A 15,844-nucleotide genomic window follows, 5' to 3' on the forward strand; every position below is an offset into this window, starting at 1 on the left:
TTAATCTGGTCACACTGTGACAATGAGACAGTGTGATTCTCTGGGTCACACTGTGACTGTGTGACGGTGTGATTCTCCTGGTCACACTGTGACTGTGTGACGGTGTTGTTACCCAGGTCGCACTGTGACTGTGTGATGGTGTGATTCTCCTGGTCACACTGTGACTGTGTGACGGTGTTGTTACCCAGGTCGCACTGTGACTGCGTGTCGGTGTGATTCTCCTGGTCACACTGTGACTGCCTGATGGTGTGATTCTCCTGGTCGCACTGTGACTGCGTGACGGTGTGATTCTCCTGATCACACTGTGACTGCGTGACGGTGTGATTCACTTGGTCGCACTGTGACTGCGTGTCGGTGTGATTCACTTGGTCGCACTGTGACTGCATGATGGTGTTGTTACCCAGGTCACACTGTGACTGCATGTTGGTGTGATTCTCCTGGTCGCACTGTGACTGCGTGACGGTGTTGTTACCCAGGTCGCACTGTGACTGCGTGACGGTGTGATTCTCCTGATCACACTGTGACTGCGTGACGGTGTGATTCTCCTGATCACACTGTGACTGCGTGACGGTGTGATTCACTTGGTCGCACTGTGACTGCGTGTCGGTGTGATTCACTTGGTCGCACTGTGACTGCATGATGGTGTTGTTACCCAGGTCACACTGTGACTGCATGTTGGTGTGATTCTCCTGGTCGCACTGTGACTGCGTGTCGGTGTGATTCTCCTGGTCGCACTGTGACTGCGTGTCGGTGTGATTCACTTGGTCGCACTGTGACTGCGTGTTGGTGTGATTCTCCTGGTCGCACTGTGACTGCGTGTCGGTGTGATTCTCCTGGTCGCACTGTGACTGCGTGTCGGTGTGATTCTCCTGGTCGCACTGTGACTGCGTGTCGGTGTGATTCACTTGGTCGCACTGTGACTGCGTGACGGTGTTGTTCCCCAGGTCACACTGTGACTGCATGATGGTGTGATTCTCCTGGTCACACTGTGACTGCGTGACGGTGTGATTCTCAGGTCACACTGTGACTGCGTGATGGTGTTGTTCCCTACGTCGCACTGTGACTGCGTGATGGTGCTGTTCCCTTGGTTACCACAAGGGTGTGTTGTTCCCCTGGTCGCATTGTTACCGTGTGAGTGCACTGTTGTTGTACTACAATGTGTGTCGTGGATTTTGGTTTTTGTCTTCTAGGCACGCAGTGAGCGTAATTACCATGTGTTTTACGAGCTGTTGGGTGGTCTAGATGAGGAGCTGAAAGAGGTGTTGAGCCTTCAGGAGTCAGAAGCCTACTTCTACCTCAATCAGGTGAGACAATTTGCCTGATTCCCAAAAACATCTTTCAAGCATTTGGTATACTGTTGTATAGGACCCAGCTCCTCAGTGTCCTGTGATGACAGGTTCTTAAACTGCAATCCTTCCCCATGAAGCCTTTACATTGGCTGCACTGAGCTTCAGTGTGTCAGACAGCACTCACATACAGGCAATTATTGTACTGGAAGACCAGCAGGTCTGAGCAGACCAAAGTGTATATTTCACTGTGTTAATGACATTCCATGAGCATTTGATGTTTATTTGTGAGTGTGTTCTGGGAAATCGCACGTAGATAGAGAGTTCTCTGTTGTTTGCTTCTCAGGAGGAACCTCGACACGAACCCTTGCATCCTTTTCCAGACCTTTTTTGCAAATATTGTTCACAAAGAGGCATGCGATTATCTCTTCCTCATTACAGCTGTCCTGGGGACACGTTCATGATTTTTCCTGTAATCATTGTATCACTGCTTCTCTATTTTTCTGGAAGCTTCTTAGTGTTTTTTGCAGTAGCTGTCTTGCCTCTTGAATATAACTCTTTTATAGGTTAATTGTTATCACTGGAATGTCTTGTTACCTTTTCAGTCTAAACTAATTTTTATTTCAGACTTTATTGTTATTTTCCCAATTTGTTTCTTCGTTCTTTACTCTTGTAACACTCAATGAATGGCCATAAGCAACAGGTTTTATGCTTCTTTTTTCTTTCTGGAGAAATTCCAGATCATAAAATCACAGGGTACAACCATTAGTGCTGGTGATAAGGCACTCTGCCATCTGTATTTGTCAATCTGCTTGGGAAGCTACTCTACAGGATCCATTGCATCTTTCTCCCACAGGGCCTTCAGGATGTTCCCTACTGACCACTGCCTGATCAATTTGTATTTCAGTGTGTTTTTCTGAAATTTCTTCAGAATATCTGTGTGTGTGTGTGTGTGTGTGTGTGTGTGTGTGTGTGTGTGTGTGTGTGTGTGTGTGTGTGTGTGTGTGTGTGTGTGTGTGTGAGTGAGTGTGTGAGTGTGTGTGTGTGTGTTGTAGATATTTGTGCTATCGGTGTTACAATGTGATGCAAACAGTAACATTTTAAACTTTAGGAAATATGCCAAAGTCCTATCCATATTAATAGGCTCTCATGTACAAAGAAGATATTAATCCAGAAGATCTAAAGCTTGGTCTGTGGAAACAATTTAAGTGAGAGACAGATATAGACACAGAGAGAGGTTTCCTGAGCTTTAAAACTGCACTTGATGGGAACATTGTTAATGCTGGAGTGATAGAGATGATGAACGTATCAGTGTACATAGATACTCTGTTCTTCAGACCTCGAGCTGAACCCTCACACAGTCAGTCTGCAGTATGTTAAACCAAATAGTTACATTGTGATTGAGCAGTCAGCACCGCTGGCTGACAGATATAGGGACCAAGGTTCCATTCTGAACTCCAGTGCTGTATTTCCTTCACTGGTTTCACCCCCATGTGGGTTGGTGCATGAATTGGTGACTGTACATTGTGGGGAGATGAGTGGCAGAAACTGGTGACCTTGGTGGGAATGTGAAGGAATGGGATTAGTACAGGTTTAGTGAAATCTGGTGCTTGATGGTTTCTGCAAGCTCAGTGGGCTGAATGGCCGTATCCACTTTGTGTAACCCAATGGCTCCATCTGCTGTTTGGTTAGTGGCAAAACTTTTAAAGAGTAGTTGGTGGCCACGTGAGAGTGATTAAGCTGCAGGACAGATGTGATGGGAGCTGGCAAAGGCAGAACGACTCCCGTGTTCTACCACGTAACACTCAAGTTATGAGAAAGGGAAACATTCTGTGCTTTGGAAAAGGTAAGACACCTGTTCATTAACAGATGTTTAAACTTGTGAGGTGAACTAGACAGCATTGACCGAAATTGACTATTCCAGACCAAACTTCAAAGGACACATTTCCAGAAACTAAAACTCAGAATATTGAGCTGAAGAATGGATATTGGCAGTATGTAAGAATTATTTTTATTTTGTAAAAGCCAAAAAATTCCAAGTGCTGGTGTAATTCTCTCACCAAGCTCGTATGCAAACTTGGCTTGATGGCTAAGTCAGCTAGCAGCCACATGACTCAAAAGTGAGAAAGCAACCTTTCGTTCACAATACACATCTAGGGTTGGTATGATTCGGGGTTCAGCCAAACAGGAACACCGTGGTGTTCTGATGAAAGAAACCTCAATTTGAGTGAATGCTCTGTAAATATTGTCCATACACAATTAGCAGTCAGCAAGAAATAATAGATCACACACTGCATAAAATTATAAAGAAGTACTGGTGGGGGGGGGGGGGGGGGAGGGGAGACAGCCTACCTGGGGGAAGTGGCAGTGGCCGTGCCTCTGGCACAGAGTCTGGCCCTATGGTTCAGAAGAGCAGGGAAGGGAAGAGAATGGCAGCAGTGACTGATAGGGGACTCTATAGTTAGGGGATCAGACAGGCAATTCTGTGGACGCAGGAAAGAAACTCCGATGGTGGTTTGCCTCCCAGATTCCAGGGTCCAGGGTGTTTCAGATCGCTTCCAAAATATCCTGCAATGGGAGGGAGAACAGCCAGAGGTCGTGGTACATATTGGTACCAATGACATAGGTAGGAAAAGGGAAGAAGTCCTGAGAAAAGACTACAGGGAGTTAGGAAGGAAGTTGAGAAGCAGGACCGCAAAGGTAGTAATCTCGGGATTACTGCATGTGCCACGTGACCGTGGGACTAGGAATAGGATGAGGTGGAGGATAAATGCGTGGCTGAGGGATTGGAGCAGGGGGCAGGGATTCAGATTTCTGGATCATTGGGACCTCTTTTGGGGCAGGTGTGACCTGTACAAAAAAGACGGGTGGCACTTGAATCCCAGGAACCAATATCCTGGCGGGGAGGTTTGCTAAGGCTACTGGGGAGAGTTTAAACTAGAATTGTTGGGGGGTGGGAACTGAACTGAAGAGATTGGGGAAAAGGAGGTTGGCTCGCAAATAGAGAAAGCTTGTAGACAGTGTGAGAGGGAGGATAGGCAGGTGATAGAGAAGGGATGCGCTCAGACCGGAGGCTTGAGACTTGTCTGTTTTAACGCAAGGAGTGTTGTGAACAAAGCGGATGAGCTTAGAGTGTGGATCAGTACTTGGAGATATGATGTGGTGGCCATTACAGAGACTTGGATGGCTCAGGGACAGGAATGCCGGGTTTTAGATGTTTCAGAAAGGACAGAGATGGAGGCAAAAGAGGTGGGGGCATGGCACTGTTGATCAGAGATAGTGTCACAGCTGCAGAAAAGGTGGACGCCATGGAGGGATTGTCTACGGAGTCTCTTGGGTGGAGATTAGGAACAGGAAGGGGTCAATAACTTTACTGGGTGTTTATTATAGGCCACCTAATAGTAACAGGGATATCGAGAAGCAGATAGGGAAACAGATTCTGGAAAGGTGTAATAATAACAGAGTTGTTGTGATGGGAGATTTTAGTTTCCCAAATATCGATTGGCATCTCCCTAGAGCAAGGGGTTTAGATGGGGTGGAGTTTGTTAGGTGTGTTCAGGAAGGTTTCTTGACACAGTATGTAGATAAGCCTACAAGAGGAGAGGTTGTACTTGATTTGGTATTGGGAAATGAACCTGGTCAGGTGTCAGATCTCTCAGTGGGAGAGCATTTTGGAGATAGTGATCATAATTCTATCTCCTTTACAATAGCATTGGAGAGAGATAGGAACAGACAGTTAGAAATGCGTTTAATTGGAGTAAGGGGAAGTGTGAGACTATCAGGCAGGAAATTGGAGGCTTAAATTGGAAACAGATGTTCTGAGGGAAAAGTACGGAAGAAATGTGGCATATATTCAGGGGATATTTGTGTAGGGTTCTGTATAAGTACGTTCCAATGAAACAGGGAAGTTATGGTACGGTGCAGGAACCATGATGTACAAAGGCTGTAATAAATCTAGTCAACAAGAAAAGAAAAGCTTACAAAAGGTTCAGAGAGCTAGGTAATGTTAGAGATCTAGAGGATTATAAGGCTACTAGGAAGGAGCTTAAGAGGGAAATTAGGAGAGCCAGAAGGGGCCATGAGAAGGCCTTGGTCGGCAGAATTAAGGAAAACACCAAGGCATTCTACAAATATGTGAAGAGCAAGAGGATGAGACGTGAAAGAATAGGACCTATCAAATGTGACAGTGGGAAAGTGTGTATGGAACTGGAGGAAATAGCAGAGGTACTTAATGAATACTTTACTTCAGTATCCACTATGGAAAAGGATCTTGGTGATTGTAGTGATGACTTGCAGCAGACTGAAAAGCTTGAGCATGTAGATATTAAGAAAGAGGATGTGCTGGAGCTTTTGGAAAGCATCAAGTTGGATAAGTCGCCGGGACCAGATGAGATGTACCCCAGGCTACTGTGGAAAGGCAAGGGAGGAGATTGCTGAGCCTCTGGCGATGATCTTTGCATCATCAATAAGGACGGTAGAAGTCCCAGAGGATTGGAGGGATGCGGATGTTGTTCCTTTATTCAAGAAAGGGAGTAGAGATAGCCCAGGAAATTATAGACCAGTGAGTCTTATTTCAGTGGTTGGCAAGTTGATGGAGAAGGTCCTGAGAGGCAGAATTTATGATTTTGAAGAGATATAATATGATTAGGAATAGTCAGCATGGCTCTGTCAAGGGCAGGTCATGTCTTACGAGCCTAATTGAATTGTTTGAGGATGTGACTAAACACATTGATGAAGGAAGAGCAATAGATGTAGTGTATATGGATTTCAGCAAGGCATTTGATAAGGTACCCCATGCAAGGCTTATTGAGAAAGTAAGGAGGCATGGGATCCAAGGAAACATTGCTTTGTGGATCCAGAACTGGCTTGCCCACAGAAGGTTGTAGGCGGGTCATATTCTGCATGGAGGTTGGTGACCAGTGGAGTGCCTCAGGAATCTGTTCTGGGACCCTTACTCTTCATGATTTTTATAAATGACCTGGATGAGGAAGTGGATGGATGGGTTAGTAAGTTTGCTGATGACAGAAAGGTTGGAGGTGTTGTGGATAGTGTGGAGGGCTGTCAGAGGATACAGCAGGACATTGATAGGATGCAAAACTGGGCTGAGAAGCGGCAGATGGAGTTCAACCTAGATAAGTGTGAAGTGGTTCACTTTGGTAGGTCAAATATGATGGCAGAATATAGTTTTAATGGTAAGACTCTTGGCAGTGTGGAGGATCAGAGGGATCTTGGGGTCTGAGTCCAAAGGAAGCTCAAAGCAGCTGCGCAGGTTGACTCTGTGGTTAAGAAGGCGTATGCTGTATTGGCCTTCATTAATCATGGAATTGAATTTAGGAGCCGAGAGGTAATGTTGCATCTATGTAGGACCCTGGTCAGACCCCACTTGGAGTATTGTGCTCAGTTCTGGTCACCTCACTACAGGAAGGATGTGGAAACCATAGAAAGGGTGCAGAGGAGATTTACAAGGATGTTGTCTGGATTGGGGAACATGCCTTATGAGAATAGGATGAGTGAACTTGGCCTTTTTTTCCTGGAGCAACAGGGGATGAGAGGTGACCTGATAGAGATGTATAAGATGATTAGAGGCATTGACCATGTGGACTTTCAGAAGTTTTTCCCAGGGCTGAAATGGCTAGCATGAGAGGGCACAGTTTTAAGGTACTTGGAAGTAGGTACAGAGGAGATATCAGGGGTATTTTTTTAAGCAGAGAGTGGTGAGTGTGTGGAATGGGCTGCCGGCGATAGTGGTGGAGGCAGATACAATAGGGTCTTTTAGGAGACTCCTGGACAGGTATATGGAGCTAAGAAAAATAGAGGGCTATGGGTAACCCTAGGTAATTTCTCAGGTAAGCACGTGTTCGACTCAGCTTGTGAGCTGAAGGGCCTGTATTGTGCTGTAGGTTTTCTATGTTTCTATGTTCTATCCCAGTGATATGTCCCGTAAATTTATGGTGCAGTTCTTGTCAATCCAGCCTGTCATTCCACCAATTGAACAATGGGAGGGCAGCACCGACGGGAGAGGCTAGCCCCCAGCCGAGCTTGGACTGCACCCTGCACTGCACCCGGTGTCTCCTTACCTGGACTGCTGCAACAGGCAAGCCCATGGCTTGAGGCCTATTCCTTTCTTTCTTTCTTTTTTTCTTTATCAATCTTTTTATTAGTTAAATAAAAGAGTACACACACACACATATATATATATATATATAAAGAAGAGGAGAATTAGCTCAAATATCTATATCAATAACAACTCAAATAAAAGGAAAAATTAACAATATCAAGATCGTACATAGTAAAGAAATCTGTTAGTGAAGTAAATAGTAAATAAGTAATCTAATAGTAAAGAAAAAGATAATTGATTCTCCTCTTATCCATCAAAAGAAGAAAAAAGATAAAGAAACTTTTATAATTGAAATGTACACAAACACCCCCCAAAACACAAAAAAAAAACAAAAAACAAAAAAAAAAGAAAGAACCGGGCAGCTCAAACTGAGAGTGAAAGCAAGAAAAAAGGAAAAACTTTCTGATCAAACCCAAAACTTCGAAAAGGTAACTGGAAGGGCCATAAGTCAGAGCATATGAAAATATTGAACGAAAAGTCACCAAGTTTCTTCAAATTTAAAGGATGTATCAAATGTTTGACTTCTTATTTTCTCTAAACTTAAGACAGAACATAATGGAGGTAAGCCAATAAAAACAGTAGGTGGATTAGAGTCCTTCGATTTAAGCAAAGTGGCTCTCCTAGCCAATAAAGTTGTAAAAGCTATCATCTGTTGGACGGAAACAGGAATATCTCCTGCTTCTGGTGGAGTGATCCCAAAAATTGCTGTAAGTAAATTTGATTGTAGATCCAAATTCAAGACTTATGATCAAGTTTTAAAGACTTCTTTCCAAAAATTATCTAACTTGATACAACACCAGAACATATGTGTTAAAGTCGCCACCTCAGTATTACATCTATTGCAAGTAGGATTAATATTTGAAAAATTACAGGCTAATTTGTCCTTTGACATATGTGCCCGATGCACGACCTTGAACTGTATCAAGGAATGATGGGCACAAATAGAAGAAGTATTTACCAAATAACATTTTTTATCCCATTGATTATCTGAAAGGGACTTTTGAAACTCCAATTCCCATGCAGCTTTAATTTTATCATTAAATAACATACGCAAATACAATAACCATTTCTAAATTATAGCTATCAGTCCATTTTGTAATGGTTTGACCTGAAAAAGAGTATCAATAATATTGGGTGAATAAGCCAAGGGAAAATCTGGAAGTAAACTATGTAGAAAATTCCTAATTTGTAAATATCTAAAAAAGTGTACATTAGATAGGTCATATTTATCTACTAACTGAGTGAAAGACATTAGACAATTACCCAAGAACAAATCTGAAAATGTTACTATTCCAAATTGAAAAGATCTAATCAAAAATTGAAGGTTTAAAAAATAATTAAGATGGATTTAACTAGAAAGAACAAAATTATTAAAGTCAAAGAATCTACAAAACTGAAAACAAATTCTTAATGTATGTTTAATAATAGGATTAAAGTCTCGACTACCAATCTTAGAAAGCAAAAAAGGAAGAGGAGCTCCCAGTAAAGAGGCCAAAGAATATCCCTTCATCGAGTTTTTCTCCAAATCCACCCATAAAGGACAGTCATGTATATCTGAAAAATGAATCCAAAAAGATATGTAACGAATATTAATTGCCCAGTAGTACATTCTAAAATTTGGCAAAGCTATACCACCATACTTTTTTAATTTCTGCAATAAAGGTTTACTCAATCTAGGATTTTTATTATTCCAAATAAAAGATAAAAGTTTAGAGTCTATTCTATCTAAAAACAGTTTAGGAACAAAAGAGGGGATTGCTTGGAATACATATAAAAACTTCAGTAACACTAATATTTTAATAGCATTAATACAGTCAATTAATAATAATGTCATAGGAGACCATTTAGATATTGCATGTTGCGTGTACTCAATTAATGGAAGAAATTTATATTTGTACAGGTCACTAAATTTTTTGGTAATTTTAATACCAAGGTAAGTGAAGTTATTTTTAGCAATACTAAAAGGAATTTGGTCATATTGATAAAAATAGTTGTTAATAGGAAATAACTCACTTTTGTGCAATTTTAATTTATATCCAGAAAAACTACTACATTCAGAAAATATAGATAACAAAGCAGGAATAGATTTCTTAGGATCTGAAATATAAAATAACAAGCCATCTGCACACAATAAAAACTTATGCAATTTATCTCCACTCTTAATACCTTGAACCTTATTGGAGTCCTGAAGGGCAATAGCAAGAGGTTCTAGAGCCAGGTTGAATAACAACAGACTAAGAGGGCAACCCTGCTGGGTACCTCTATATAACCTAAAATAAGAAGATTTTTTATTGTTAGTTATAACTGCAGCCATAGGGGCTTGATAAATCAGCTTAATCCAGGAAATAAAACCTGGGCCAAAATTAAATATTTCTAAAACCTGAAATAAATAGGGCCATTCTACCCTATCAAAGGCGTTCTCTGCATCAAGAGAAACAACACATTCAATTTCTTTAGATGGAGAGGAATCAATGATGTTCAATAATCTCTGAATATTAAAATATGAATGTCTATTCTTAATAATTCCAGTTTGATCCTTAGAAATAACCTTAGGTAAAACATTCTCAAGCTTGTTAGCCAAAATCTTAGAAAGGATTTTAGAATCCACATTTAATAAGGAAATTGGTCTGTAAGAGACACATTAAAATAAATCTTTCGGAATTAATGAAATTGATGCCTCATAAAAAGTTTTTGGGAGGGTCCTGGAAGATATAGATTCAGTGAAAATTTGGCATAGATAAGGCGTAAGAATATCCGTAAACGTCTTAAAAAATTCTACGGTAAATCCATCCGGTCCCGGAGCCTTACCTGATTGAAAAGAAGATATAACTCTTGCTAATTCCTCTTGATTAATGGGTGCATCTAAAGTATTCATATCTTGATATGAATATTGATATTCATATCTTGGGTAGAAATTTGGGGTATATTCAATCTTTGCTGAAATTCATTCATAGAAGTAACGTTGTCTGGAAAATCAGATTTATAAAGATTAGAGTAAAAGTCTAAAGAAAACCTTATTAATTTCCTGACAATCAGATGTTTCAGTTCTGTCAGATCTTTGTATTTTCAAAATCTGCCTTCTAGCCATAGTTGCTTTGAGTTGAGCAGTACACAATTTACCTGATTTATCTCCATGTATATAAAATTGACTTTTCGATTTCAAAAGTTGCTGCTCAGTGGGATAAGTCAATAGCAAGTCATGTTGTGTTTGAAGTTTCACCCTTTCCTTATATAAATCTTCAGTGGGTGATACTGAATACACTTTATCTATTTCTTTAATCCTGTTAGTAATCACTAAAAGCTCTGCTTTAGTTTTCCTTCTTAAAGCTGCTGAATATGAAATTATCTGTCCCCTAAGAAAAGATTTCATTGTATCCCAAATAACCAAATTTGACATACCCTCAGTTGTATTTAATTCAAAAAATAAAGAGATTTGCTCTTTTATAAAACTTAGAAATGTTGAATCATGGAGCAATGCAGCATTAAATCTCCACTGAGCTGCATTCCGTGTGTTAGCAGAAAGCTCCAGTGTAAGTCTCATGGTTGCATGATCTGACAGCGCAATAACGTCATACGCACAATCAGCAACATAAGATACCGATCGCGTATCTAACAGAAAATACTCAATTCTTGGAATATTTATGATGTACATGTGGGAAAAAAAGAAAAATCTTTGTCTTTAGGATGGAGAAATCTCCAAATGTCTAACACACTGGATTCTAGTAAAAAGGACACAGCCTTATTAGGAAGGCACGGATTGGTTGATGACCTATCAATCGAGGGATTGAGACAGCAGTTAAAGTCACCACCCATAATCAACTTATATTCATTTAAATTCGGCAGTGCAGAAAGTAACCTCTTAAAAAATTCAGGGCCCTCTGCATTAGGTGCATACACACACAAACCAATGCCACCTTTTGACTACATAACAAACTATTAACAAGTATCTTCTAATTGAATCAGTAACAGTATTCAAATGTATGAAAGAGACTTTAAAATTAATAAAAAGAGACACCCCTCTATTTTTTGATATTGACAAAGATTGAAACTGAGAACACTTACAAAATTTAAAAAAACGGTTTTCATCTTCTCTATGGATGTGGGTCTCTTGCGCAAAAATAATATTGGCTTGAAATGTTTTCAATTTCTTAAAGATCTTTCTACGCTTAATAGGTTGGTTCAAGCTGTTCAGGTTCCAGGAAATTATATTAATTTTATTAACATCCATACTGAGACTTTAGGGATTTATAAAGTGAATTTGTGTGCCGAAACAAATCAAACCCACAGGGAAGAACAAATTATGGCTTCGATCAGGAAGAAAGAAAAACAACATGATTGACAGGAATACACACAAAATGCTGGTGGAACACAGCAGACCAGGCTGCTTCTCCCTATAGATGCTACCTGGCCTGCTGTGTTCCACCAGCATTTTTGTGTGTGTTCCTTGAATTTCCAGCATTTGCAGATGTCCTCATGTTTGCTTGTTGATGATTGACATCATCAGGACTGCCCAGTCGAAAAAACCTAAACTAATAGCCCCACCCCTCTCCCCCCAAAGCCAGAAAAAAAAAATCCAATAGGCAGACAGCACACCAAATTAAACACCTCAATCACTTTGTCTCTAAAAGGCAGACTCTTTAAAAAAAAAAGTTATATACTGACACCACTGACTAAAAACACATCAGATATGTAGGAAAAAAATGGAGAAATTCCAAATCTTATGATATTATGTCTCACAGAGGTTAAAACATAGTTAAATTCATTTAATAAAAATTAATCATATGTTCAAAAAAGAAATATCCAACCAAATAATATGATAGGACTGATATTAAACTCTTATCGATCCTATAAGAAAGAAGAAGAAAAAAAATAAAATTGCCAAACGATGTCTGGACCAACAAAAAACGTAAATTGAACTTTCAACAATTCAGCTGTAGATGACTCTCAGCTGAAGATTGAATTCAATATTATGTCTAATAGATGTTAGCACGTAATTAACAGCGATCATCTTAAATTCATTTAATAAAAATTGATCATATATTCAGAAAAGATAGATTCAAGCAAATAATATGTTACTACTTATGTTAAATTCATACAAATCTTAAAGAAAGAAAAAAATGCAAGAGTCAAAGTGATGGCTATGCAGACATAGAACGTAGATTAAACTTTCACTGATTCAGCTACAAACGATTCTCAGCTAAGGATTAAATGTTGGAGTTGCTTACACGATAGTCTTAAACTCGTTCAGAAACTTCCAAGCCTCCTCAGGAGAATCAAGATGTTTTGGACGAGTGTTAGGCGGAAAAATTATCAAACGGGCAGGATAGCACAGGCAGGGACAACAGTTTTTCTTATAAAGTTCAGCCAATACTTCCCGATATTTAATTCTTTCTGCATAAACCTCAGGGGCAAAATCTTCAACTATATGAAACTCCACACCATTGTAAGTTAGCTTCCCCTGCTTCCTGGCATTTCGAAGAATTGCTTCTTTAGTAGCAAAATAGTGCAGACACAGAATCACCGCACTCGGTTTAATCTCAACCGATGGCTTGGGGCGGGGGAATCAGTGAGCCCTGGCTATTAATGGAGGTTTCGAGTACCTCACTAAAAAATGAGTATAACATGTTTGTAAAAAAACTTTAATGGCTCACCGGTTTCCATACTTTCGGGCAAACTCAGTTTCCGTAAATTCATCCTTTGGCTTCTGCTTTCCAGATCGATTGTTTTCTTCTTAATTCTTGATCATTCCGAAGAAACCTCAGCAAATCTCTTTCCCATGGTAGAGAACCTCAATTCCTGCTCTTTAATCACTTGATGTATTGTCCCCTGTTCTCTTCTGATTTTATTGGTATCCATTTTAAGTGTTTGATATTGAGATTCCAGATTCCTCAAAGATCCCTGGATGGAAGAAACAGTTTTTTCAAGCTTTTTATTAGCATTCGTCAGTTTATCAATTTTAGAGTCCACCATTCCAATTTTGGTATTAGTATCTTGCATCAAAGAAAACATTCTTTCAGGAGTATAGGCTTCTTCTACCTCCCTTGTAAATTAGGTTTGTTCAGTTTCAGAAACAATTTTGCCACATCTTAACTCTTTTCCAGTTTGGGTTCCAGCCATCGTAATTAAGTCGTAAATCCTTCACTAAAAATAATGAATCTTCAAAGTTTAAACAAAAGTAGCAGTGGAAAGTAGATTGTAAAAGGACGGAGTAGAGCCAACAAGCGTCTTACTCCATGAGCTGCCCAGAAGAGACTCCCCCTATTCCTTGTTACAGCCAAGGTTATGCAGCTCCCACGCCATTTTCACGACATCAAACAAGAACAGGTCTGTGACATCTTACATTTCTTGCAAAAGAAGCATTAAGGCAATTACCCGTGGTTACACTGCATGCTGCATTCACGCCCCAACTCTGATGCCTTCAAGTAGCATGGTCTCAAAACCCAAACCAGGCTCCCAGCCATTGGCCTGCTCCTCCTCCTCTGACCTACCGGCCGGCTCCTCTACCAACATGCCAGCCAGCCAGCTACTCTGATCAACAAGCAGCTCACTGATGTGGTAGGTCTGTAGATCTACCATACCTGAGGTTCTTGGACTCCAGTATAGTCTTGTGATTATAAAAAAGACACCTTTGGTTTGCCCTGAGAGGCCACTGCTGCCGAAAGCACCACTATCTTACTGTTCAGGAACAGTTATTACCCCTCAACAGTCAGGCTCTTAAACCAGAGGGGATAACTCCACTCATTCCATCATTGACTTGTTCCTAAAACCTATGGGCTCATTTTCAAGGACTCTTCATCTCATGTTCTTGATATTTATTGCTTGCTTGCTTATTTATTCATTCATTCATTTGTTTGTTTGTTTATTTATTATTTTCTTTTTGTATTTACACAGTTTGATTTTTACGCACTGGTTGTTTATCTGTCTTCTGTGTGGTCTTTCATCAATTCTATTGTGTTCCTTTGTATTTACTGTGAATGCCACAAGAAAATGAATCTCGGGGTGGGGTGGTGTGTGTGTGTATGTATGTATGTATATATATATATTGATAATAAATTTACTTTGACTTTTGTTACATCTCACGGTGGAGCATGGAGTACGTGGCAGGGCATCATGAAGTGAGCAACAACCTGAATGGAGTAGTAGGTGCTTTTTCACTCATGATTTTTCATGTGTTTGAAGTCCTTGAGGGAGCCAATGTTGTCCTTCCCTCTGCTCTGTCTGGAGTGTGGTTGGTTGCCAGCTGTGTGTCTGAACCCGTGGGCTGTGTTCTGTATTCTTCAACAGGGTGGAGCATGTGAGATCACCAGCAAGAATGAGGAGGAGGGCTTCAGGAGTTTGTTGCACTCTCTGGAGAAGATTGGACTGATGGAAGGCCAGCTGATGTCAGTGTGGGCTATTCTGTCTTCCATTCTGCAACTTGGCAATGTCTGCTTCACATCATATGAGGTAGGTTAGACAAACAGTAACCTAAGATGTTATCTATCACCACTGTAGTGCTGACATGTAATAGTTGTGTTTTAGTGCAAGTGCCCTCCATACACATCATGAGCTCTGACTTTGAGTATTAATTTGGGGCAATATATGTAAAAATAATGAAGATACTTGCATTTATTGAATGCCTTTCATGGCTTCAGTGCCTTGCAGCCAGAAAAATACCTTAAATGTTTAGCTGCTGTCACATTCTAGGAAGCACTTTAAAAAACATAGGGAGAGCTAACAAACAGGATGTCTTGTTTGTGGTGCTGGTTGAGATACAATAATTAGCCGGGGCACTGAGGAGAACTTCCATGGTTGTCTATCCAGCAGAACAGGCAAGCTAGGCCCTAGTTTAATGTCATTTCTGATAGATGTTGCATTCAACAAGATGGTCCTTCTCCATGCAATGCAAAAGCTATAATTGAACTGATGAAACTGGAGGCACAGAGTAGCGGGGTTAGCAGATGCATTTGCATTTAGACAGGGGACCAGAAGGTAGTGTAACACTCTGGTGATGCTTTGTACATAGCAGTTTCATTACCTTTTTATTCGGACTCAGTGGAAGCCCTTTCCACGTTAAGCCAGTGGAGTTTGCCTTGTATGGGATAATCACTCAATCTGAAATTGGACACTGGAGGCAGGCAGCTGGAAGTAGAGATAGGCTTCTGCAGGAGAGGAGAATCTAACTCTAATCACCAGCAACAGCAGAAGACAACAAATCCCTCCACACTGTCTAATCGCTCTAGTAAATCTTCACACTCCATGCTCACAAACTCTTCATGTCTGGCTCTGGTCCCTTCAGTTGATTCCAGAAACAACATCACCCAAGAACTCATCCTGAGCGCTCCATTTGGAAATGCCTCTGTTCTCGATTCTCAGAAATGTTTGCTTGGACCAGACATAGACAGCATAATGACATAGTAGAGGGTGGACAATTTGGAACACTAAGCCAGTGAAATAAGCA

At 40.6% G+C, this 15,844-nt stretch overlaps 1 protein-coding gene across 1 annotated transcript in view; it reads left to right on the forward strand.

The window, feature by feature from the left end:
* Positions 1–15,844, forward strand: part of myo15b (myosin XVB) — a 452,296-nt gene that overhangs the window by 64,800 nt on the left and 371,652 nt on the right. Inside the window, exons 10-11 of the mRNA XM_073026589.1 lie at positions 1,191–1,304; positions 14,689–14,850. Of these exons, the coding sequence (XP_072882690.1) occupies positions 1,191–1,304; positions 14,689–14,850 (276 nt within the window). The remainder of the gene's footprint in view (positions 1–1,190; positions 1,305–14,688; positions 14,851–15,844) is intronic.

The sequence above is a fragment of the Hemitrygon akajei genome, chromosome 22 (assembly GCF_048418815.1).
Source record: "Hemitrygon akajei chromosome 22, sHemAka1.3, whole genome shotgun sequence".
NCBI lineage: Eukaryota > Metazoa > Chordata > Chondrichthyes > Myliobatiformes > Dasyatidae > Hemitrygon > Hemitrygon akajei.